Here is a 23,620-nt window from a genome sequence, read left to right as displayed (position 1 = left end):
TAGTGTAGTGTCTTCACCTGTGCTCCCTTGCTACCCAATATGTGACTCTTATAACATTTATCCTATTATCTTACAAATGGTTCATTTTTTTTAGATGGTGGGAGGGGAAGAGGGAGTGGGAGAGAATCTTAAGCAGGCTCCATGCCCAGCAGAGCCCACCGTGGAGCCTGACGTGGGGCTCGATCTCACGACCCTGAGGTCATGACCTGAGCCCAAATCAAGTCTGAGGCTTAACTGACTGAGCTACCCAGGAGCCCCACAAATGGTTCATTTTTAAGGTTCTTTATAGTTGTCTGTTAACTATGGGTGATGATAGTCCCTCTCAGCTTGGGCTTGTGGGGATTAAACAGCATGACTCAGTGACTGGCACACAGTTAGCTTTTAATAAATGTTAATCACTATTCTTATTACATTATGTGTCCCCACTAAGTAAGGGAACTAACATCCTTTATTCATAAACGGGCTGCCTCATTGTAGGGTTTGTGTGAGTGGATGAAGCACCGCTTCACTGCAAAGCACTCCAGTGCAAGCAAAGGCGGGAGGAACAGGGTTGTTAGTTATTACAAAAGAGACCAAAGAATAAGTACTCACGTCTGTATAATGCACTTGCTTTCAAAGGGTCGTAGTGGTGGACGATGTTGGGGAAGTCCTTAGGGCTGGAAGCCTCGGAAGAGCTCTTAGGATTTTGTGTGTAGAATATGAAGTTTTGAAAATGGTTGAATTGGGGTGGAAACATTCCGATCGAGGGTGGCTTTCAGGAAAGGTTGGTGCAGTGGGCGGATATTTATTAAAATCAGGCCAATAGCTCCATTCCGAAACAGACACAAAACAAGTCCCCTTTGAGGGCCGGGAAGCTCGCTCGGATTGTGGGACCAGAAAGGCACCGAGACCAAGGCCCCGTCGCGGCATCTAGGTCCCAGATTCACTTGTAGCCGAGAGGGGATCGGGTCGCTTCGAAGGCTATTCTGGAAGGTGTTGCCCGTTTTGGGGTAGTACTGGGGTCAGGTTCGGTCTCTGATTCCCAGGGTCCTCAAGCCCTCCCACCCACAAAATCCCCAAGACCCCTCTTCCTGAACCCTGCATTGGTTTTTCCTGCAGAGCCAGCATCTCCCCGCGCGGCACTTCCTGGCTTGTCACTCACCTGTGCACAGCCAATCAGCACCCAGAGGTTGGGCGACTCGTCGGAGAGAGAAGGGGCGGCTACTTCCTGCGCGCCAATGAACCCGCAGACTCACAAGGGGGGGGGGGGGCGGGCCTGCAGCTGTGAGCGAGCCAATCAGGGACCACCAGCGGTTGGCGGCTCGGGAGGCCGTTACTCGCGCTCTCGCTTTCCCAAGATGGCGGCCGCGAAGGACGGTTGTGGCTTAGGAGAAGTGGCCACAGGGAACGGGCGGCGGCTCCACCTAGGGATTCCTGAGGCCGTGTTTGTGGTAAGACGCACGCTGGTCCTCGGCATGTTGGCGCTAGGCCGCGGGCTACCCCTACTTCCCGGCCTTCACCCCGGCCTCGACTATTGGGGGAGGAGTTGAGTAAATGGAACTGGAAGAGAGCGCTTCGCCTGCTCTCCCCCTCTACGCCTAGACGAACTGAACTGCTGGTACCCCCCCCCCCCCCGACCCCGGAGGGAAACGCGGTCGGCGAACAGAAGGGGACGCCGGGCGGGAGGATTGTGGAGCGGGGCGGGGCGGTCTGAGGGGCCTCCCCCCGGATGCCGAGTTTCACCCTCTGCTGCTTGAAAAGGGAAAGGGGGGAGGCGGTGAGCAGCCGGAGAGAGATCACCCTGGATGCTGGAGGGACCGACGGTTATATGGTGACTTAGGATACAATGAGTAGGCAGAACAGCTGGTGCTTAGGTGTGAAAATAGGAAATTACACCTAGTCTGTTCAAGGAAGGCAGTGGTCTGTTGCCTTGCAGGAATGGAAGAAGAGACTGATGGGAAGGTAGGATAGAGTCAGAGTGTGAAGGCTTTGTGTGTCCTGCTAAGGAATTGAGGCTTTTATCCAGTAGGCAACGGGCTGTCATTAGAAGGTATCTAAATAAAGGCACGGTATAATCATATTTGGTTTTAGGTACATCATTCTAACAACTTAGTAGAGAATGCATCGTGTGGAGTTGAGAGAGGAGGTAGGGAATACAATTTGGAGGCTTCACAGAGCACGGGGATCAACCCAAGTCCAATCAAAGAGAAGCAACTAGATAACTTCAACACTGTCCTTTCATTAGGCCATTCTAGAAATAGTATTTCAAAACTGTTTGAATAATGAGAGAAAACACGACTGGCCTTCAGGTCAGTATCATCTGTCTTTCACTCAGTTCTGACCGAGCTACTATAAAGTCTTAACGGAATTTTCCTGACCTTTTGGTTTGTACCTATATTGCTTTATTTCCACCTTTTTGTTAATGATACCTTACATCATTCAAAATACCCATTTCTTTTATTTATTCTTTATTTAGACCACTTTTATATGCACTCTATATTGCATATTTGCATTTGCTGATTCAATTTTGTAGTTGTTTTCTTTTGTTCTTTTGTGTTTTCTCCCTGAGCTGTGCCATTTATTTCTTTACATTCGTTTCCCAACTAATGGTAATGAGACAAAATTTGTTGAGTGCTACGCACTTTCCTAATGCTTTTCCAAAACTCCAGGACGTAGGTATTATCGTTCCCATTTTGTGGATGATGAAACTGAGGAACTTGAGTCACTTGGCTCCAAGTCATATAGTGTGAAAGTAAGCAAGTTATCCAGGATTTGAACTTGGGCAATCTGTGGAGCACCAGAGCCCCTATTTACATGCTCTGCCAGTGGGAGGAAAGTGAGGTAGTCATCTTGGCTCAGTGTCATTTCTCCTGGTCCTAGCACAGCACCTGACACATAGTATAAGCTCATAACTAGATGTTAAATTCAATTTCCATAGTGCCTTAAATAATACGTTCTTGGTCCTCAGCTAGAGATGGCTTCAAAAAACTAATTCAGGAGGATACACTTTATCTGAGGCTTTATAAAGTCTTATCTTAAAATGCCTTTTCCCCCTAAAATTGCTCTGGGTTATTTTTTCTAGACCTTGAGATTTCTACCAGTAGAATATAATATATAAGCAATCCAAATTTTATGGAATTATTTGAATAACATGGTACTGTAGAAAGAACATTGGCTTCTAAGTAGCCAGGGTTTGAATCCTGCCTCTACTTTGCAATTGCTGCTTCATCTTGACCATTTTATTTTTTACCACTTTGAGCCTCAGTTACTTTCACTGAAATAGCGATAACAATATTTAGAGAGTTGCTATGAGAAGCAATATGTGCTTTCAGTATAACAAGTAGATGCTTAATATATATTAGTTTCTGTGATATAGGAGGCCCTATACTGTTCTGGTTAGAAGTCAGACCTCATCCTTTTCTCCATTCCCACTGGTGCCATAGTTTGTGTTCTTTCTCTGCTTGAACTGTCATTTTCCCCCTTGCCCAGTTGCTGATGTCTTAATCTCTCAACATCTAGTTCAGATATGACCTCCCTGTAGTTTTTCTTTTTTTTAAAAAAAGATTTTATTTATTTATTTTAGAGATAAAGACAAAGAGCTTACAAGGTGGGGGTGGGAGCAGAGAGAGGGACAAGCAGACTCTGCGCTGAGCTCAGAGTCCAGTGTAGGGCTCAATCCCACCACCGTGAGATCATGATCTGAGCAAAAATCAAGAGTTGGACGCTTAACCAGCTGAGCCACCCAAGCTCCCCTCCCTGTAGTTTTTCTTGAGCACTGCCCCAAGACAGAATTTTTGGCATTTTCATCTGTTCCCTCAGCACATTGTATTATAGACATATATAAACATAGCTAATGTTTGTTGAGCACTTACTAGCTGTCATGTATTCTTGTAAGCATTTTACACATGCTAACTCATTTAGTCCCCTGTGAGAAAAAGGTATTTTCATTTTACAGATGAGAAACTTGAGGCAAAGAGAGAGGTTCAATAACTTCTCCAAAGTGAACACATCTAGTACGTGGTGAAGCCAGGATTCAAACAAGGCAGGCCCTGTCTCTTAGCCACAATTCTGTGCTGCTTAATTCTGCTTGCTAGACTCTAAGCTCCTAGCAACATTTACCAGGTGCTAGAAACTTTGACTTATATCTCTTTCCTGCAGTGACCCTTCTGGGAGGATGGTGTCTCCATTATACATGCAGAGTTCAGCCATTGCCCCCAGCCTCACCTTTTCAATTTCTTTTACTATGTCTCTAGCTTGATGGCTTCAGAGTTCACACTCCCTTGCTGTTGTTTTTCTTTTGCTTCTTGTCTTGTTTTGGCTAACATACTCCCTTAATAGCTAGTAAGTATGGATAAGAATAATGATATAGAGATCTCAGAAACCGTAAGGTAATTGAATTTAACTTACAATGAAGGAATAAAGTTCTTTAAAGTGCTGGAAACGTCCAATAGGATTGCCTTAAAATTTCCATATATTTTCACTTAGTTCCTGATCCTTATCTTATTAACTCGTTTTTCTTCAAGGACCAGCATGTAGTATACATTTAAAAAATGCTGTTCAGTTTTACTACTTTTCTTTTGCTTCATTATTCCTTTTACAAAAGATTGTTCTGTTTGCCTTTCAGGTTTACTTTATTTCCACCAGTTGATACTTAAGGAGGTATTTGTGGCTTGCCTTGGGAACCTAACGACCATATTTAGCATGATTTCTATGGTAGAACTTGCATTAAAAATTTTAGTCGATAATTTTGGCATAAAATCTGTTGAGTCGTTTTGTGACTAGGCTACATGACTAGGCAATGCGTTTGATTGTAATTTTCATATTTACTACTAGGGTCGCCTGGGGGGTGCATAAAGCAGGTAAGGTCATCTTTCTCTCCCTATATATAAATAAAAATAAAAAGAGGAAGGTGGAGGAAGAATAAATTAGCTACATAATGTATGTGCACTGTCTGAAATGGTCTTGAATTTTTTATAACTACATTTTAGTTAAAAACAAGTATTTGGAAAAAAGAAGCTTTTTCTTTCTTTTTTGTTTTAAAGATAAATTTGAAGCAGTCAAAAATCAGATTAGAGGTATGAATTCTAAAATCTGAGAGTACCTGGGGGACTCAGTTGGTTAAGTGACCAATTCTTGGTTTTGGCTCAGGTCATGATCTCAGGGTTTAAAATCTCTTAAAAAAAAGTCTAAAACTTGTCATGTGTTATTTTGATATTAAAGGAAGATGTAGATTCCTTCATGAAACAGCCTGGGAATGAGACTGCAGATACAGTACTAAAGAAGCTGGATGAACAGTACCAAAAGTATAAGTTTATGGAACTCAACCTTGCTCAAAAGAAAAGGAGGTAAGTGTAAACATTTACAAGTTGTTTTTTGTTGTTAATTTTGTATGGCTTAAACTTTAAAAATCAAGACATAATTTACATATAATAAAATGTCCAGATGTTGAATATTCAGTTTAATGAATTTTCACATATGTATTCACTTCTATAACCATTGCCCAGATCAATATGTAGAATATTCCTGTTACTCTAGGAAGTTCCCTATCGCCCCTTTCTGGCCAACTCTGCCCACTCTGAGACAACCATTGTTCTGATTGTTTTCACCATAAATTTGTTTTTGTCTGTTCTTGAACTTCATATAAGTGAAAGCATATAGTAACTACTATTTTATGTCAGGCTTCTTACACTTAGTATAATGCTTTTGAGAGTCATCCATGGTCTTGTGTGCATCAGTAAATTAGTTTCTTTTTAGTGCTGAATCTTCCTCCATTGTATGTATATGTAGCACCCACAATTTTTATCTATTTGCCTGTCAATGGACATTTAGGTTGTTTCCCCATTTGGCTTGAAGTCTTTGTGTGGGTATACGTTTTCATTTCTCCTGGGTAATTACTTCGGGGTAGAATTGCTAACTTGTATGGTAAGTGTAATGTTCAGTGTTAGAAGGAAACTGCCGAGAAAGTCCTCCAAAATGGCTGTACCATATTTTACTCCCACCAGCAGTGTATGGAGTTCTAGTTGTTCCATTAGTCCACATCCTCGCCAACACTTGGTATTATTAGTCTAAAGATGGTTTTGAAAACATAGTAGAATGAATATTGAAGACCTTATTCCAAAGCATCTAGGGTCATAACATCTTGGATCTCTAGTACATCCTTCTTATTTTGCCATTGAGATGAGAGACCCATAGAGGTTATGACTTTCCCTAGATTTCACAAATAATAGGCATAGAACAAATGAATCCTTGCTCTCAATTGTGTATTTCCCTATATTTTTATAGTAGCCTATAAAGTCAGTTCACTGCAATAAATACTTGTGGATATCTGCTATGCACATATGCCAGAATTCTTTGTCAGTTAAATATTTATGGGATTCCAACTAGGTGCCATATACTGTTTTGGGTGAAATAAGGTCCAGTATCTGCTCGCAACAGGGACACAGTCTAGGGGCATGGTAGATATGTAAATACCATAAGCACATAAAGTATCTCAGTTGAGATACTTTAGTACAAAGTAATGAGTTAGCACAGGGAAGGTGTGATCTGGAGGGGGATGAGGAGGTTCAGGGGAAGCTTCCAAGAGGAGCATATGGCTGTGTAGAAGTTTGAAGGCTGGTTATGAGTTTGGAGGCAGACTAAAGCAAGGAAGGATCATCTGGGCATAACGTGCCATTCATGTAAAAGTATAGAAGTTTGTATTTAGATATATTTTCTCATTTGATTTGGTGACAGGGAAATTTGAATAAGGGCTGGGTATTAGATGAAAAGTCATTGACATAGGGGCGCCTGGGTGGCTCAGATGGTTAAGCATCTGCCTTCGGCTCGGGTCATGATCCCAGGGTCCTAGGATCGAGCCCTGCATCGGGCTCCCTGCTCAGCGGGGAGCCTGCTTTTTCCTCTGCCTCTCCCCCTGCTCGTGCTCTCTCTCTCTGTATCTCTGTGTCTTGAATGAATAAATAAAATCTTTAAAAAAAAAAGTCATTGACATAAACAAATGGAGAGTGTTAACAGAAAAGAGTAGGATAGAAAACACTAAGAACAGTATACTCTTATTTTGAAAAAAATATATATGTACACAAATTTCTGGAAGAAGCTACACTAATGGTGTATTAACAGTGGTAATCTTTGGGTGGTGGGAATATGATATTTTAAAAAATTTGGTTATCTGTATTGCTAAATTTCTCCAGTAGTCACATACTGCTTTGTAATAAGTTTATTTTCATTTTAAAAAGAAGAATAAAGTCATTAGATTTCAGATCACCCATAGGGAGGTTATAGATAGAGAACAAAATGGGCCTCAGGACCAAGCCTTGGAGAGAGGAGGAAATTTGTGTATCATAGTTATATTGCTAACTCTAGTACTGTGGTGTAGTAGGATATTCACTCCAGGTTTACATATGCTCTAGGCCTGAATGTGAGGGATAAAAATTGCACTGTGTACCTGCAGCCTTCCTAATTAGGTGCACTTGGGGTATATCAGTGAACAAAACAGACAATCCCTGCCCTTGGAAAGGTTGCAGTCTAGTGGAGTCTAGATAGTAAACACAATTCAATAGAACTAATATTTATTGTGCACCTAATATGTGCTTGGCATCATCTTCAGTACTTAGGATATATCAGTCCTCCTGGAGCTGACATTCTAGCCAGAAAACAGAGTTAGATTATAGAGTAGGTTAGAAGGTGATAAATGCTATGGAAATAAGAAATGGAATAAGAGGGTGTGGAGTATTGGAGGTGGCAGCTGCTGAGGGTTTTGAGCAAAGAAGTGGTATGATCTGATTTTCCCCTATTATCATACGACTCCCTCGGGTTGCTGGCTGATAATATTCCTGAGAAGGGCAGAAGCAAGGATGTCAGTTAGTAGGCCCTTTCATGATTCTAGGTAAGGTGTTAGAGGTGGTGGGAAAGAAGCATATTCTGAATCTACTTTGAAGTTGGAGCCAGCATGATCTGGTGGATTAGAGGTGAGATGTGGAAGGGACACATACAGGATGGCTCCCAAGTCTGAGCAACTTGGAAGGAAGAGTTAACCATCATCTGAGATGGAGAAGACTGTGGGTGAAGCCGGTTTGGAGGAAGATCGGGAGTTCAATTCTGGACACATTTGAGATACCTTTTTGGATATCCAAGTACAGATAGATGTTAAACAGGCAGTTAAATTTGTGAGTCTGACTTTGGGGAGCAATCTGGGCTGGAGATAAAAATTTGGGAGTAACTTAAAGCTAGGGGACTAAATGAGCTCCATCACCAAAAGAGTGCATGTAGGTGAAGAAAGGGTCAAAGATCTGGGTACTGCAATAGTCAGATGTTAGGGAGAAGAGGGATAACCAGTAAAACGACTGAAAAGCTGCCAGTGGGGTCAGGAAAAACCAGGAGAGTTTACTCTGGAAGCCAAGGTAAGAAAATGTGTTATAGAGAAGGGAATGATCACCTGTGTCAAGTAGGATAAGGACTGAGAATTGACTTGGACTTAGCAAAGTGGAAGTCATTGGTGTTATGGATGGGAATGTTGTTGGTCCAGTGGTTTAAAAGACATTGGGGAGGGTATGTGCTATGGTGAGCGCTGTGAATTGTGCAAGGCTGTTGAATCACAGATCTGTACCTCTGAAACAAATAATACATTATATGTTAAAAAAAAAAAGAAGAAGAAGAAGATAGCAGGAGGGGAAGAATGAAGGGGGGGGAAATCGGAGGGGGAGATGAACCATGAGAGACTATGGACTCTGAAAAACAAACTGAGGGTTCTAGACGGGAGGCGGGGTGGGAGGATGGGTTAGCCTGGTGATGGGTATTAAAGAGGGCACATTCTGCACTGAGCACTGGGTGTTCTACGCAAATAATGAATCATGGAACACTACATCAAAAACTAATGATGTAATGTATGATGATTAACATAACATAATAATAAAAAAAATTTAAAAAAAGGGAATGATAGAATTGGAGATAGTGAATATGGAAAGCTTTCTGAAGAGTTTTACCCATTTCAGTAGTGGGTTGTTGTCTTTTTTTATTTGTACGTGTTCTTTATACATTGATCCTCGAACAACACAGATTGTTCAAACATGGGTTTAAACACGGGTCCACTTACACATGGATTTTTTCAATATACATTTTGGAAAAATTTTTGGAAGATTTGTGACAGTTTGAAAAAAACTTGCAGATGAACTGCATAGCCTTGAGATACCAGAAAAAATTAAGAAAATGTTAGGTATTATTGTAAGGATACAGTATATAATACATAAAAGGTATTATAACATATAAAATATATGTTTATCGACTGTTTATGTTATCTATAAGGCTTCCAGTCAATAATAGGCTATTAGTAGTTAAGTTTTGGGGGAGTCAAAAGTTATACATGGGGGGGCACCTGGGTGGCTCAGTCGTTAAGCGTCTGCCTTCAGCTCAGGTCATGGTCCCAGGGTCCTGGGATCGAGCCCCACATCGGGCTCCCTGCTCCACGGGAAGCCTGCTTCTTCCTCTCCCACTCCCCCTGCTTGTGTTCCCTCTCTCGCTATGTCTCTGTCAAATAAATAAATAAAATCTTTAAAAAAAAAAGTTATACATGGATTTATGACTGCATGGGGGGGTTGGTGCACCAGCCCCCACATTAGGATACTAATCCTTTTAAGTTACATGGATGAGAAATTTTTCTTCCTTTTGTAATTTATCTTTTTTCTTTCTTTATGGTTTCCTTTGATGAGTAGTTCTTAATTTAAATGTTTTTGGTTAAAATTTTCCTTAATAGCTTTTTGTGTCTCATTTAAGAAATCTTACCCTATATTTCATGTTCAAAAACACAAACTTCTGTGTTTTCTTCTAAAAGCTTTAAAATTTTGCTTTTCACATTTAACTTCTTATTTTTTTATTTATATTTATTGTGGGGGAGGGTTAGAGGGAGAGAGAGAATCTTATGCAGGCTCCACATTCAGCATGGAGCCTGACACAGGGCTCAATCTCACGACCCTGAGATCATGACCTGAGCCGAAATCAAAAGTCAGAGGCTTAACTGACTGAGCCACCAAGGCGTCCCTCACATTTAACTTCTTAATCCAGAAGTTTATTTTTATGTATGGTAGGTGTAAGTTTTCAATTTCTTCTTCTTTTTTTTTTTTTTTAGTGGATATACTGTGGACGTATTATTTGACTCAACACCATTTAATTTTAATGTAGTCCAAGTTAACAATCTGTTTCCTCCTGTTTAAGGAATATTTTCCTATCCCAAGTTCATGAAGATATCCTCCTAATATTTTATTCTCAGTTTTATTGTTTTATCTTTCACAACTGTGTTGCTAAATTTCGAAGCAATTGTGAAATTTTCAAGCATGTTTCTTGTCTTCTCAATACTGTAAATTGATAGTTGGATCTGCAGTCTTGATCATATTCAGGGTCTTTGTGACAGCATTGCTTCATAGGTTTGTGTATTGTTTTTCCATTAAGAGGTAGATAATGTCTAGTTGTCTCTTTTTATGGTGCTCAGTGCCTAGATACATTAATTGTGAGTTGCAAAATGATGTTCTAATTTAGTTATTTTTCACTTATTAATAAGTCTGGTATACTTCTATAAAGAGAAATAATCCCTACTCATTATTTGATAAGAGTAGCTGCAGGAAATCAGCTCACCTTTCAGTTTCTTCCCTAGCTGGAGTCAGCCCTGTAGTTCCTGTCACCTTCAGCAGCTCTCTGCTACCTTCCAACAAAGGAGGTGTGTGTTTGTTTTCTCTGGCTATTTGAGTGGTCACAGGTGGGAGTGCTGGTCTGCCATCTTAACCTGAAACAATTTTTATCCCTTTTTAAAAACTTTTTAGTCTATATTATTAGGCACATGCAATTTGAGAATTATTATGTCTTGGTGAACTTAACCTTATATAAGGTAATGCTTATTGTTTTAAAGTCTGTTTTGTTGGATACTTCCAGCTATCCCAGCTTTCTTTTGGTTAACATTTTCTTATTTCATCTTTTCCAATCCCTTTACTTTCTGCCTGTTTATTATTTATATTTAAGGGTGTACCATGTAAACAACATAAGGTTATTGTTTTAAATCTAGCCTTTTTAGATCAACTGATTTTTCTTTTTGGATACGTTCAAGATGATAATCTCTTGTTTCATTTTACTGTAATTTGTCTATGTGTGGATGTTTTTCTTCTTACTTCACTAGCTATATGTCAGCTTCCTGTAACTATGGATAACTGTGTGGTTTGCCTTTATCCGTAGAGGATTTTGCTTTTGCCAGGAGTGGTGATTCTATACCAGCCTGTTCCTGTTGTGGCACTTAATATGTGAGCTTCCCCACCGAGTTGCCGAGGCAGGGACCCAGGCTTGGGTCTGTAGCTGATAGCAGCACCTGACTCATGATGCTTACTTTTCTCTAGTTCTCACTGCTCAACTCAAAGCTTTTTCCACTTTTTTACCCTTTAATTTTTTCTGGAACTTCCCTTACCTCTGTGATATCAGCTATGCTACAAAAACTATTTTTGTGCATGATCGAGTTGTTTTGCAGCAGATGGCTCTGTGTAGTTTGGATACTAACCTTTTTCTTTTACATATCCTGTAAATTTTTCCTTGCAGCCTATCATTTGCCTTTAACTTTACCTTCAGCTGTATAAAAGTTCTTTAGTATTTCAAAATTGTTTTGTGGTAATCTCCTCAACACCTGGATTGTATGTCTTTTATCGTTCTTTAACTGGAAATTTTGTGATTATCATATTTTACATTTTTTTCTGGTAATTTTTTTTCTCTTGTCTCCTTCTGGGATTCCTGTTAATATAGATTTTTTTTTTTTTTTTTTAAAGATTTTATTTATTTATTTGAGAGAGAGAGAATGAGAGACAGAGAGCATGAGAGGGAGGAGGGTCAGAGGGAGAAGCAGACTCCCTGCCGAGCAGGGAGCCCGATGCAGGACTCGATCCCGGGACTCCAGGATCATGACCTGAGCTGAAGGCAGTCGCTTAACCAACTGAGCCACCCAGGCGTCCCTTAATATAGATTTTGATGCTTCTAATTTGGCCTTCCATTTCTCTTTATTATTTCCTCTCTTCTACTGACTTTGGTAATTTGTCTTTTGGTCATTAGATGGATGTCCATGAGTTCTTTATTTCAGCCATTACATTTTTTGTACCTAGTTGTTTTGGTTAGTTCTTCTTAACAGCTAGCTACTTGTTTCTTTATATTATCAACATCCTTTCTTTTCTCTCTGAGGTATTTTTAAATACTCACTGTATAATCTTATCTTTTAGTATTTCATTTTGTTTCATCTGATGGGTGTTGTTGAGTTTATTGTCTTTATTTTATTGTAGTTGTGTTTATCAGATTATCATTTCTTTTCCCCATCAGCTCATATTCCCTCAGGGATATCAGTTTCTTTGGTCACTAATGTGTGTGGGGTTGGGGGTAATTTAAGCCCCTCCTGGTGAGTACAGGTAGGAAGAATGCTGCTGGTGTTACAATCTAGGGCACCACCATTGGACAGATGTTCCTTCTCCCAAACCAGGTGACTTGACCTCTGAGGATTCTTTTTGTTCCTCTGCCCTTGGCTGTCTTCACTGTTATCACTCCTGGGAGTAGGAGTCAGGGGGCAGACTCTTGGGGACCAGTATTTGTCTTCTCAGCTCCTTAGCCTGACCTCTCTGCTTCTGGTCAATTCTACCATTTTTCCACCCTGTAGCGGTGAGGGGGTAGGTAAGGTGATTCACCCAGGGCAGTTTAGAGGGAGGAACAAACATCTAAAAAGCTTTCCTTTAACTCTGCTCCCCTTTTGAAGATTTGATCTGCTTTCCTTCTAAGCCGCTATCTCCCTTCTCACTCTTCTACCCACTCCTAGAACCTAGAGATTTACATTGCTCATATAATAACAAAGACCTAGAACTGACCCAGGTGTCCATTGGCAGGAGAGTAGATAAAGAAGTTGTGCTCTATGGGGCGCCTGGGTGGCTCAGTCGTTAAGCGTCTGCTTTCGGCTCAGGTCATGGTCCCAGGGTCCTGGGATCGAGCCCCGCATCGGGCTCCCTGCTCTGTGGGAAGCCTGCTTCTCCCTCCCCCACTCCCCCTGCTTGTGATCCCTCTCTCGTTATGTCTCTCTCTGTCAAATAAATGAATAAATTTTTTTAAAAAAAAAGAAGTTGTGCTATATTCATAATTGAATATTACACAGCAGTGAAAATGAATGAATAAGTCTTAGGAACCTAATTGAGTTAAGCAAACCCAAGAAAAATGCATTCAACACTCGATTATATTAAGCCAAGAAACCAGCAAAGAATATATTGTTTGGGAGTATACATAAATGTGATGAAATTATTGGAAAAAGAAGAAAAAGGGGCTGTAAGCACACAGGAGAGCTGCTGTCTCTTGGGATGGAGCAGAGTGGGAAGAGGTATATTGCTTGGACATGCTCAGCGACCTTGGTGATGTGGTTCCTAAGTTGACTGGGGTTGCAGCTGCTTGATTTATTAATACGCTTCATAATTTATGTATTACATGTAATATTTATACATACAAAAATATCATAGAAATCATTGACATGACCAAAAACCTTTATTTGAACATTCTTCTTTTGTTGCATGTGTATCAGATATTTTACAAATAAATATATAGTTTTAGCATTTACCTATATTAACACGTAATACAAAAGTAAGCACAGTTGGAAGCGCTACAACATCCATTCCATACTGAATTTGTAAAGAGCTCACAGAGCTAAGTAAAGTAAGTAAAAAAAATGAACAATAAATGTGTGTCTCTATATTATTCACTGGACTGTATTTCCAGATAGTGATAGTATTTTTTTTTTTTTAAGTAGCAGGCTCATCTAACATACTTCTTGCCAGGTCAGTAGCACAGGGTATAATAAAGTTTGCCCTGCTAGTCTCCTTCACATATGCTGTGACTTCCTTTATATGATGCAATAAATATATTTTCTTTGTTTTTTGTTTATCAAGTTTTTATTTAAATTCCAATATAGTTAATATACAGCATTATATTAGTTTCAGGTGTACAATATAGTGATTCAACACTTCTATAATAAGTACATTTTCATTATCACATTTAAATTTTGTTTACATACCAATTTCCAGTCATATTTAGTTAAATGTATTCTGAAAGAACCACAGCTTTGTTTTTGTATCCCTAGTTTGTCTTGTTACAAATTCCATTGTGATTTGACAGGGACCCCACAACTAGTTTGCACATTTTTCCATGCGCAACACATTATAACCTTGGGCAGCTTCTAATCACCAGAAGAAAGAGCTAAACCTCAGTGCCAACAAAATAAAAAATGTTTCATTCTTCTAAGTAACTTTCAGTGTTTTCAGCATATTTTTATCTCTTATTTTCTTGTCAGTGAGGTTGATGTTGCTTTGGAATCAGTTGCTACTGGCTTTTTAAGAATAATTTTTAGTAGATTTTAGTTGTTAGAACACTTTTATGTCCATAGCACAGTTAAGCAGAAGGTACAGAGATTTCCCATATATTCCTTGCCTCCCCACACATGCAGAACCTCCCCCATTATCAGCAGCCTCCACCAGAGTAGGACATTGATTACAATTGATGAGTCAAGGGGTGCCTGGCTGGCCCTGTCATTGGAGCATGTGACTCTTGTTTTCAAGGTCGTGAGTTCAATCCCCACATTGGGTGTAGAGCCTACTTAAAAAATAAATAAATGATGAGTCAGTATCAATATATTATTATTAACTGAAGTCCATAGTTTACCTGAGTGTTCACTGTGATGTTGTATATTCTGTGGGTTTTGACAAATGGATGGTTTTAATGGTTCTCAAAAAGATAATCAATAGAAAATGCAAAGCTAGTAAGACTGTGTCCTGGTGTTTTTCTTGCCTGCAAAATACTAAGTCAACCTTTTTCTTATTCACAGGCTAAAAGGTCAGATTCCTGAAATTAAGCAGACTTTAGAAATTCTAAAATACATGCAGAAGAAAAAAGTAAGTGCATTTTTGTTTCTAAATATGAGTGAACCAGAATACTTCAGCAGAGACTCATCTTCCTTGACTCTTTGGTCACTGGTATTTGAATGTGTTAGAATATCCAGTCTGCCTTCTTGATACTTGTGTGTGTGTACTGATGGCACAGTGTACTTCTGTGATAAATTTTGTGGCTTTTTTCCCAAGTCAGCTTTAATTTTAGGGCCTACACTTCTTGGATTCTTTTACTTACATGAAGTATTTGTAAAACTTAAATGCAATTGAAAGTTATTTTCGGTACAAAAAGAAAATGTCTTATTTTGAGGTAGCAGCATCCAAGGGTTTTTATTGTTATTATTGTTCTCCCTAAGAATAAGGACTGAGTCTAAGAATCTTAGAAATTGTGTTTTGGGTTCTCATGTAACGGGAAACTGTTACAGAGAGGTTACACTTGACCAGGGTCACATAGCTAGTTATTGGCAGAAGTGTATTTGAGAATCTTCTGAGTCTTAAAACAGTACTCATTAAATAAAAGCAGGCTGTAAAGATTAAATTTTATAAGCATATTGTACTTAAAAGATTATATGGGGGCGCCTGGGTGGCTCAGTCAGTTAAGCATCTGCCTTCTGCTCAGGTCATGATCTCATGGGTTGTGAGATCGAGCCCTGCATTGGGCTCCCTGCTCAGCAGGGAGTCTGCTTCTCCCTCTCCCTCTCCCCCCCCGCCCCCGGCTTGTGCATGCTCTCTCTCTCTCTCTCTCTCAGATAAATAAAATCTTTTTAGAAATGTGTATATAATTTATTACTTGACTACTAGAATAACTATTTCCAATACATTATTTTATGTGGTGAAATTTGTAGGAGACTTCAGGAAACTGGTTGGTTGAGCATGAAGCACTAATGAAGGAATAATTGCTAACTTGTGGGAGAGGGAGAGAGAGTGTGAGTGGGGGAGGGGAGGGGAGGGAAAAGGCAGAAGGAGAGAGAGAATCCCAAGCAGACTCCACTCTTAACGCAGAGCTGACGTGGGGCTCAATCTCACGACCCTGAGATCATGACCTGAGCTGAAATCAAGAGTCGGAGGCCTCACTGACTGAGCCCCCCAGGCGCCCCAATAATTGCTCACTCTTGCATAGGACTTACTCTTTGCCAGGCACTATTTTGTGTGTATGTGTGTGCATGTTTGTGTAAAGTCTGTTTTCCACAGCCTTCAGAGGTATCGGGACTATTATTCTAATTTTATATATCGGGAACCTGAGACACAGATCAAGTGAAATGCCAAATTTACACAAGTAGTAAGTAGCTGAGCCAGAATCCATGCCCCCCATGCCCAGCCATCTGGCATTTATTTTGCCACCACACTTAGTTGGCACGATGGTACTGTTTTAAATGACTTAGGTTCAGCTCTATGATCTCTCCTTTATAGCCTTGTTATTAAACTGACCTATTTACAATACTGTCATTTTTTTTTGAAGGAGTCCACCAGTTCACTGGAGACCAGATTCTTACTGGCAGATAACCTGTATTGCAAAGCTTCAGTTCCTCCTACTGATAAAGTGTGTCTGTGGTTGGGGGTAAGTAACTGAAATAGCCCCAGCTTCCTTGGCTGACACTGGTAAACCAGTGTTTTTCCCACCCACAGCAATACTGTTTAAGCCGGGGAAAATGCATCTCCCTTTGACTGTGGAAGGAACACAGGGTTGGAGTTCAAGGGGTCTGTATTGGAAACTGACTGGAATTACGTGTGATGAGCAGCAAAAGGTGCTTGTCTTTCCCAGTCAAGACAAAACTAACCAAAGCCCTCTCTCTTCCCCTTCAGATAATGCTTTATCTCTTAAATATAACAGAAGGAAAAGGAATAGAAATAAAACAGAAAGAACTGCTGAACCTCAGATAAATGTTTCTTCCCCATAAGGGTTTATTAGTTCTGGAAAGATCTCTCAAAACTTAAGGGGTAAAAGATTATTACAAAAACCTTGAGATTAGAGTCCATTTTTAAAACCATATATTTCAGTTTTAGATGATGTCATAGACCTTGTCTGTGATTTTTTCCTATCTTACTCTTCTCAATCCCCTGACCAATCATCCAACCCATTCCTGACTGTCCGGCTATCTAGCTGTCCATTGGTCTTTTTTTTTTTTTTTTTTTTAAATTTTATTTATTTATTTGAGACAGAGAGAATGAGAGAGAGAGCACATGAGAGGGGTGAGGGTCATAGGGAGAAGCAGGCTCCCTGCCGAGCAGGGAGCCCGATGCGGGACTCGATCCAGGGACTCCAGGATCATGACCTGAGCCGAAGGCAGTCGCTTAACCAACTGAGCCACCCAGGCGCCCTGTCCATTGGTCTTTTTACCCCAGACAAGTTCCTGTACCAAGTAGCAAGCTAAGTGTGTAGCTCCCATCTCTCCTTACTGGAAGGATTTCCGCCTTGCTGTTACTGTGTAGAATCACCCCTTAGAGGCACTCTAATGCTATGAAAGATGGGCAGATTAATACCCCAAAATTCACTCTCTGTGCCTTAGTTCCTCCTCCTTGATTTTTGTTAGTTATAATATTGTCAGGGTTTGTACATTTCATTCTATAATCCTAATTCCCATACTTATTTAGCTTTAGTTCTGTAAATGGAATAGCTATCTACCCAATGGCTCTAATCCTAGGGGTAATCTTCCTCAATTTCTCTTTCCCTCAGTGCACATTCCATCAGCAGGTGGGGATAAGATGATTCCATAAACTAGGTTGGGACAGTAGGGAGCTGTCTGATAAGAATTACAACTGGAATCCACTTCATACCTCATAAGAGAATGAATTCTAAATGTATTACATACTTGCCTGAAATACACCATCAAAGTTCTAGACCAAGTAATAGATAATTTGTTTTATAACCCTGGAATAAGGATGGTTTGTTTAGGCCACAAAACTCAGAAACTAAGGTGCCTGGGTGGCTCAGTCGCTTAGGCGGCTGCCTTTGGCTCAGGTCATGATCCCAGGGTCCTGGGATCGAGCCCTGCGTTGGGGTGGGGGTGTCCCTGCTCAGCGGGAAGTCTGCTTCTCCCTCTGACCCTCCCCCTTCTTGTGCTCTCTCACTCTTTCTCTCTCAAATAAATGAATAAAATCTTAAAAAAAAACAAAACAAAACTCATAAACTATAAGCAAAGTTGAAACTCCCTTTGCAGGCAGAGGACTAACAGGGTCCTTTGCACGGTTACTTGGAGTTGTGTTTTGGGCGTGTCAGTCTTGAGATGCCTGTTAGACCATCAAATGGAGAGGCTGATAAGACTGAGGAATGAATCAACAAAAGAGAAATACTTGGCACAGGGTACTTCCTGAATGAATCATCAATGTTTTTCTGACACAAATGACATGTTTTTAAATGTATTCTAATTTTTTTTTGTTAAAAGTAACCAAAGTGTAGAAACTTTCTGAAAAAAAAAGAATAGTAATAAGAAACAGTGGCACGGGTGCCTGGGTGGCTTAGTGGTTGAAGCCTCTGCCTTCGGCTCAGGTCATGATCCCAGGGTCCTGAGATCGAATCCTGCATTGGGCTCCTTGTTCAGGAGGGAGCCTGTTTTTCCATCTGTCTGCTGCTCCCCCTGGTTGTGTGCTCATTCTCTCTCTCTCTCTGACAAAAAAAGAAAGAAAGAAAGAAAAAGAAAAAGAAAGAAAGAAAGAAGAGTGGCAGTTGACTCAGGAATGAGATTGGGGTCTGGGATTGAAGAGACATGTACTTTCCATTGAATATTTTTTTTTGTCCTATCTCAATTTTTATACAGTTTTCTAACTATCATGGATTGGGTTATTCAGTCAGTATTTATGTAGCACCTGCTTTGTGCCAGACACTTTCATGTTGTCTGTCTCATTTAATCCTTACAACAATCCTTTGAGTAATTTTTAAATTCCATTTGTCAGATGAGCGAAGTGGTTCAGGAAATGCCCAGTGGTAGGGCAGGCAATAGGAGGAGTTCAGAGCTGGGAAAGGTTTGGTTCCCCACTTCCAGAATGCATGTATCTCTAAGTGTTGGCAATAACACCAGAGCTTCAGAATTCAACACAGTCACCTTGCCTTTGCCCCTAGCATCTGTTGGAGGTAGGAAGAGGACAGTAAAAGCTAGCCATTACTGGATCAAATTCGATAATATATATGTATTTGAAAACTTTTAAATTGCTGTATCTTAAGCTCAGAAACAACTATTTAAATTGATTCAAATGTAATACTATTTAGTGTCATCATGGAGGTTGTGGAAAGACGGGATTTGGTGTCTAAACATTGGTTCTTCTCTTAATTCTCCTGTTTACTTAATATCTATGTTAGTGTAGGCAACCTGACCTCTTTGAGCCCACATTTTCTTAGCTGTAAAGAAGAAGATAACTTGACTGACCAGGGTTGTTATGAGGAGTAAATGATATAATGTATGTAAATATATTCTTTAACCCAGGGATCGATAAAGTTTGTGTAAAAAGGTCAGAGAGTGAATAGTTTGGTTTTGCAGAGCACACGGTCTCTGTCACAACTACTCAGCTCTGCCGCCGTGGTGTGAAAGCATAAGCAAATGGAGAATATCTGGGTTCCAATAAAACTTATAAGAAAAGGCAGCTGGCTAGATTTGGCCTAAGGGCTGTAGTTTGCCAACCCCTGCTCTAAGCTGTTGAGTAATTGTCTTTCTTTCTTCAGGCTAATGTAATGCTTGAATATGATATTGATGAAGCTCAGGCATTGTTGGAAAAGAATTTATCGACTGCCACGAAGAATCTTGATTCTCTTGAGGAAGACCTTGACTTTCTTCGAGATCAATTTACTACCACAGAAGTCAGTATCCTTTCTTTAACTAAAAGCAAAGGGAGGAAAGGAGAAGGATGTTCTCGACACTCTTACTTACATTATTTTAATGAGAAGAATGTCCTTACTCTTAGGCTGATTTGAACTTGCAGATTTTATGAGAGTAATAAATAACATATTTGGAACTAATACTTAACTAAGTTTGTAGATAGATTAATCTGAATTTGAAGTGTGAAGGTTTGGAAACAGCACATTCAAATTAGTGCATAAGCATTTTTCTTTCAAATATTTTCTCAAGACACCTTCAAAGCTAGTTAAATAGCTTAATCCACAAGCATTTTTTAAGGGTCTCTTATGTTGCTGCAACTGTTGAGGCACAGGATGGTAAGGGTTAAAAAAGAGTGCCAAAGTCTTGCTGTGTTAGAACTGCACATGTAAAACAGCTAACTGATAATTTCATAGCAAAGTATAAGTGAGTTCGTTTTGGGTATGCCATGCCAAGGCAATTTAAAGTTAGAGAAAGAGAGATACGTGCTGGAATTAGTTCGAAGTTAGAACTTGGGCTGTTTTTAAAGGCATTATAGGATTTGGATCAGCAAAGAGAAGAGATGGGGGTAGGTATTTTGGTCAAGGAGGGGGTAGGCATGTTGAAACCCAGCTCTTTGCCTTTCCTCTCTGACCTATGTCTCTTGGTGCCTGTTGCAGTCATTGGCCCCACACAGTCGCCCAAGGCACTCTGTGAGGTGTTCCCAAGCCGGTCTTACTTCATGCCACTGACCTCTTCCTGCCGTAGCCTTCCCCCAGTGCACCCTGGGTTCCAAGTAGCCCCGATCAGTTCTCCTCACCCCTTTATATTTCTACTTTGTTCTTCCTACCTGGAATGATTTCCTCCTATTTATGTGGGTTACTCCTTTTTTTCCCTTCATATTTCAGCTCAAGCATCAGATCATTTCTCAACATTTTCAAATCCTTGGGGTGTTTTGTTGTTTCCCTGTGCTTACTTAGCACTTTGCATGTAGTACTTTGTTTTCTGTGCCAGATTGGGAGCACTTCAAGTGTAGGAGCTGTACTTTCTCTTTTCTCCACAGCATGTAGCATGCAGCAGGCATTGAGTGCTTGGGTGAGGGAAGATAGGCCTGTTGGAGGGGCCTAGAGCAGGGGTTGGCATGGGATTCGTAACGTGGAGACTTCATCCGGAGGGGGGAAAAGCTATTAAACTTCTAGAAGAAAAAAACAAACCTTCTAGGGGATAACATTGGAGAAAATCTAGATGACCTGAGTATGGTGATGACTTTTGGATACAACACCAAAGGCACAGTCCATGAAAGAAATAATTGATGTGCGAGGCCTACACAGGGTGGTGCTCGTGGAAAGGAAAAGAAATTGAGTGAATGTCCTATTAAACCAAAGGGAGGGTAAGAGATGAAATTATTAATAATCGTACTAATTTAAATATTGCCTGAAAGGATATGGTTTGAACAGTCTTTGAAATTTCATGGATGAGGGGCTGTCTTTCAAACTGTTGACAGTGTCAAGCACATATTTTGTCAAGTATAACGCTATAGTTGATGACATGGGCTAAACAATTACTGATTTGAGACCTTGACTTTGTATTGTGGAGTTTAGTTCCAGTATTTTCTTAAATGAAATTATAGCAAGATGGCTCACAACACTAGTTGTTACCAGTATTTTGTGTGCACTATTTCTCTCTTTGATTCAGTATGTGAGTGAATACTTAGTCATTGCATGTGTTATCTTTAGATTTGCATTTGCATTTTCTTTGACAATTCTTGCAGATATGGCCAGGGTTTATAATTGGGATGTAAAAAGAAGAAACAAAGATGATTCTACCAAGAACAAAGCATAATGCTGACAATTAAAAATGTGGTTCAGTTTTCCAAACATGTTATTTTAAATACCCCAAAGTTTATCCCTAAAGGTTGACATGACTTTGACTGATTTTTTTTTTAACAGCAAGAACGATAATTAAAACTTAAAAGAAGATAAACATCATTTTATTATAAAAAGAAAATTGGTTTCAAATATTTTATGAAATTAGCAGTATTTTAATTTTTTATTTCCAACAAAGTAAATGCTACTTCCATCATTTTTTTGGTTTGTCATAAAAAAGTCTTAGCTGAAATGGCTGAGGTATGCTATGGGAGCTGAATTCTGGACACTTTTCTTTATTGGCTGATGTTACTCTCACTTGATGTGGTTAAACCAGTGTAGAGGTAGGAAAAACAGTTAGTTTAAATATTTCCAAACTTGTTTTCTTTAGTACATATGGGGCTTTATGGCTCTCTGTTGCTGTTATTTGTCTTATATAAATGGATTTTCATGAATTACTGCTTAGCCAATAACTATTATAATATTCTGTACTTTTCAAGAAATGGTAATTTGCCTTCCTAAACAGTAAGAGGGCTATTGAGACAACGCTTTTTCTTACCGCATAGAAGTGCACAGTGTCTTTGCGATGCCAACATAAGGGGGATCTTGGCCAACATGAAATAACAAAATTCTTTAGGCACTGAAAACTCTTGGCTAAGGCAATTTTGTATTTCTTAACAGTTCGCCAAAGCAGCTGAACAAGAATATTAAGATAAATATAAATCTGCAGTGGTTGAAAAGATTTGTGAGCTTTTTTATTCATGATAAAACCTCATAGGAAGAGTAGAAAAATCCCTGTGGAAAGTCATTGGTCCAGTGGCTAGCACTGGGTGATACAGATTCTGATAAAAAATGTATTATTCCAGGGGCGCCTGGGTGGCTCAGTTGGTTAAGCGACTGCCTTCAGCTCAGGTCATGATCTCAGGGTCCTGGGATCGAGCCCCACATCGGGCTCCCTGCTCAGCAGAAGCCTGCTTCTCGCTTTCCCACTCCCCCTGCTTGTGTTCCCTCTCTGGCTGTCTCTCTCTGTCAAATAAATAAATAAAATCTTAAAAAAAAAAAAAAAAAAAAAAATGTATTATTCCATCTCCATGTAGTACAACATATACTCGTACAATGTTTTGTACTTGTATTTCATGATATTAAAACATTGAAGTTAAAACTGTGGCATGGCACCGTTTTTTTTTAACATTATTCTTTCTAAAGTTAACGTGTCTTTTCACATATTTGTAAAGTTCATTTACTTCTACATATAACGAGCATGTCCCAAGGACTTATATTTGTAGGAACAATACAGAATCTCTTTGGAAGGAATACAGATCAGCAAACAATTGAGGAGTTAAATCTGAAAGACACCAAAGTTCCTTGAGTCACTTTTTCTCTCATACTTTTAAATTCCCATATTTTAGTATTTGAGGTTTGTATACATCTTGATATATGGTAAGTGCTAATTTTCCCAAACCTTATTATGGTAAGTATATTGGCACAAAATGTCCTTGTCAGTAGTAGGACATGAATGATTTGCTCAGTTTAAGTACATGAAAATGGAACTGAATATGAAGAAACACAGCTCTTTAGAGATATGAATTAAAGAGCAAAAATTAATTCTATAAATGCATATAAATACTTAGTATGTGTCAGGAATGGTATTAGGCTTTGTTAATAAAAGAAAGATTTAAGTCTTGCCTCTGCCAGATCATTTCTCTTATAAGTGTTTACAGTTTCAGAATAACATAACCATACTGCTTTGACATGATATTTTCAAGCTTAATATTAGCAGAGTATACCCAGAGAGGATATGGGTAAAAATTAACTATGAAACTTGATACTGAATAATAATAAGTGTGTTGGAAATGAAACTAATATTTATTTTTCCATTCAGATGCTCATTTGAGAAAATGTAGAAAATGGGAAAAAAGACATAAGTTCCGCTTGCAGTCCCCTTAACATTTCTTTGTCTTCCATTTCTTTTTTATGCATAGGTTTTTTTAAACATAATTTTGAAAATTTTGTCTTTATAATTTTTACCCTACTCTTTTCACTTAACATGTAATTTGCTTATTATATAGTG

The 23,620-nt window shown here is 39.5% G+C and overlaps 1 protein-coding gene across 3 annotated transcripts; it reads left to right on the top strand.

The window, feature by feature from the left end:
- The first annotated feature begins 1,271 nt into the window (after positions 1-1,271).
- VBP1 (VHL binding protein 1) lies at positions 1,272-22,711 on the top strand. 3 transcript variants are annotated; one of them, XM_078065016.1, is made up of 7 exons: positions 1,312-1,430; positions 4,813-4,838; positions 5,200-5,324; positions 14,840-14,906; positions 16,360-16,458; positions 19,555-19,693; positions 21,456-22,711. In XM_078065016.1, the coding sequence occupies exons 3-7, from the start codon at positions 5,218-5,220 to the stop codon at positions 21,524-21,526; spliced, it is 483 nt and encodes a 160-aa protein (XP_077921142.1). In that variant the 5' UTR covers positions 1,312-1,430; positions 4,813-4,838; positions 5,200-5,217; the 3' UTR covers positions 21,527-22,711. The 3 variants fall into 3 exon arrangements, with proteins under 3 accessions (XP_077921140.1, XP_077921141.1, XP_077921142.1); XM_078065014.1 differs by lacking the exon at positions 4,813-4,838 and having other exon boundaries at positions 1,272-1,430; XM_078065015.1 differs by lacking the exons at positions 4,813-4,838; positions 16,360-16,458 and having other exon boundaries at positions 1,272-1,430.
- Positions 22,712-23,620: the final 909 nt, after the last annotated feature.

Source organism: Halichoerus grypus, chromosome X, assembly GCF_964656455.1.
Source record: "Halichoerus grypus chromosome X, mHalGry1.hap1.1, whole genome shotgun sequence".
Lineage (NCBI taxonomy): Eukaryota > Metazoa > Chordata > Mammalia > Carnivora > Phocidae > Halichoerus > Halichoerus grypus.
The sequence above is the reverse complement of the archived record's forward strand: the minus strand, read 5'-3'. Positions and strand labels throughout refer to the sequence as shown.

What these genes read in the sequence shown, in the direction of transcription:
- VBP1 (XM_078065014.1), top strand. Translation starts at nt 1,338, where the DNA reads ATGGCGGCCGCGAAGGACGGTTGTGGCTTAGGAGAAGTGGCCACAGGG. An exon ending in TTCCTGAGGCCGTGTTTGTG is followed by an intron (nt 1,431 to 5,199) that starts GTAAGACGCACG and finishes TTGATATTAAAG; the next exon opens with GAAGATGTAGATTCCTTCAT. An exon ending in CTTGCTCAAAAGAAAAGGAG is followed by an intron (nt 5,325 to 14,839) that starts GTAAGTGTAAAC and finishes TCTTATTCACAG; the next exon opens with GCTAAAAGGTCAGATTCCTG.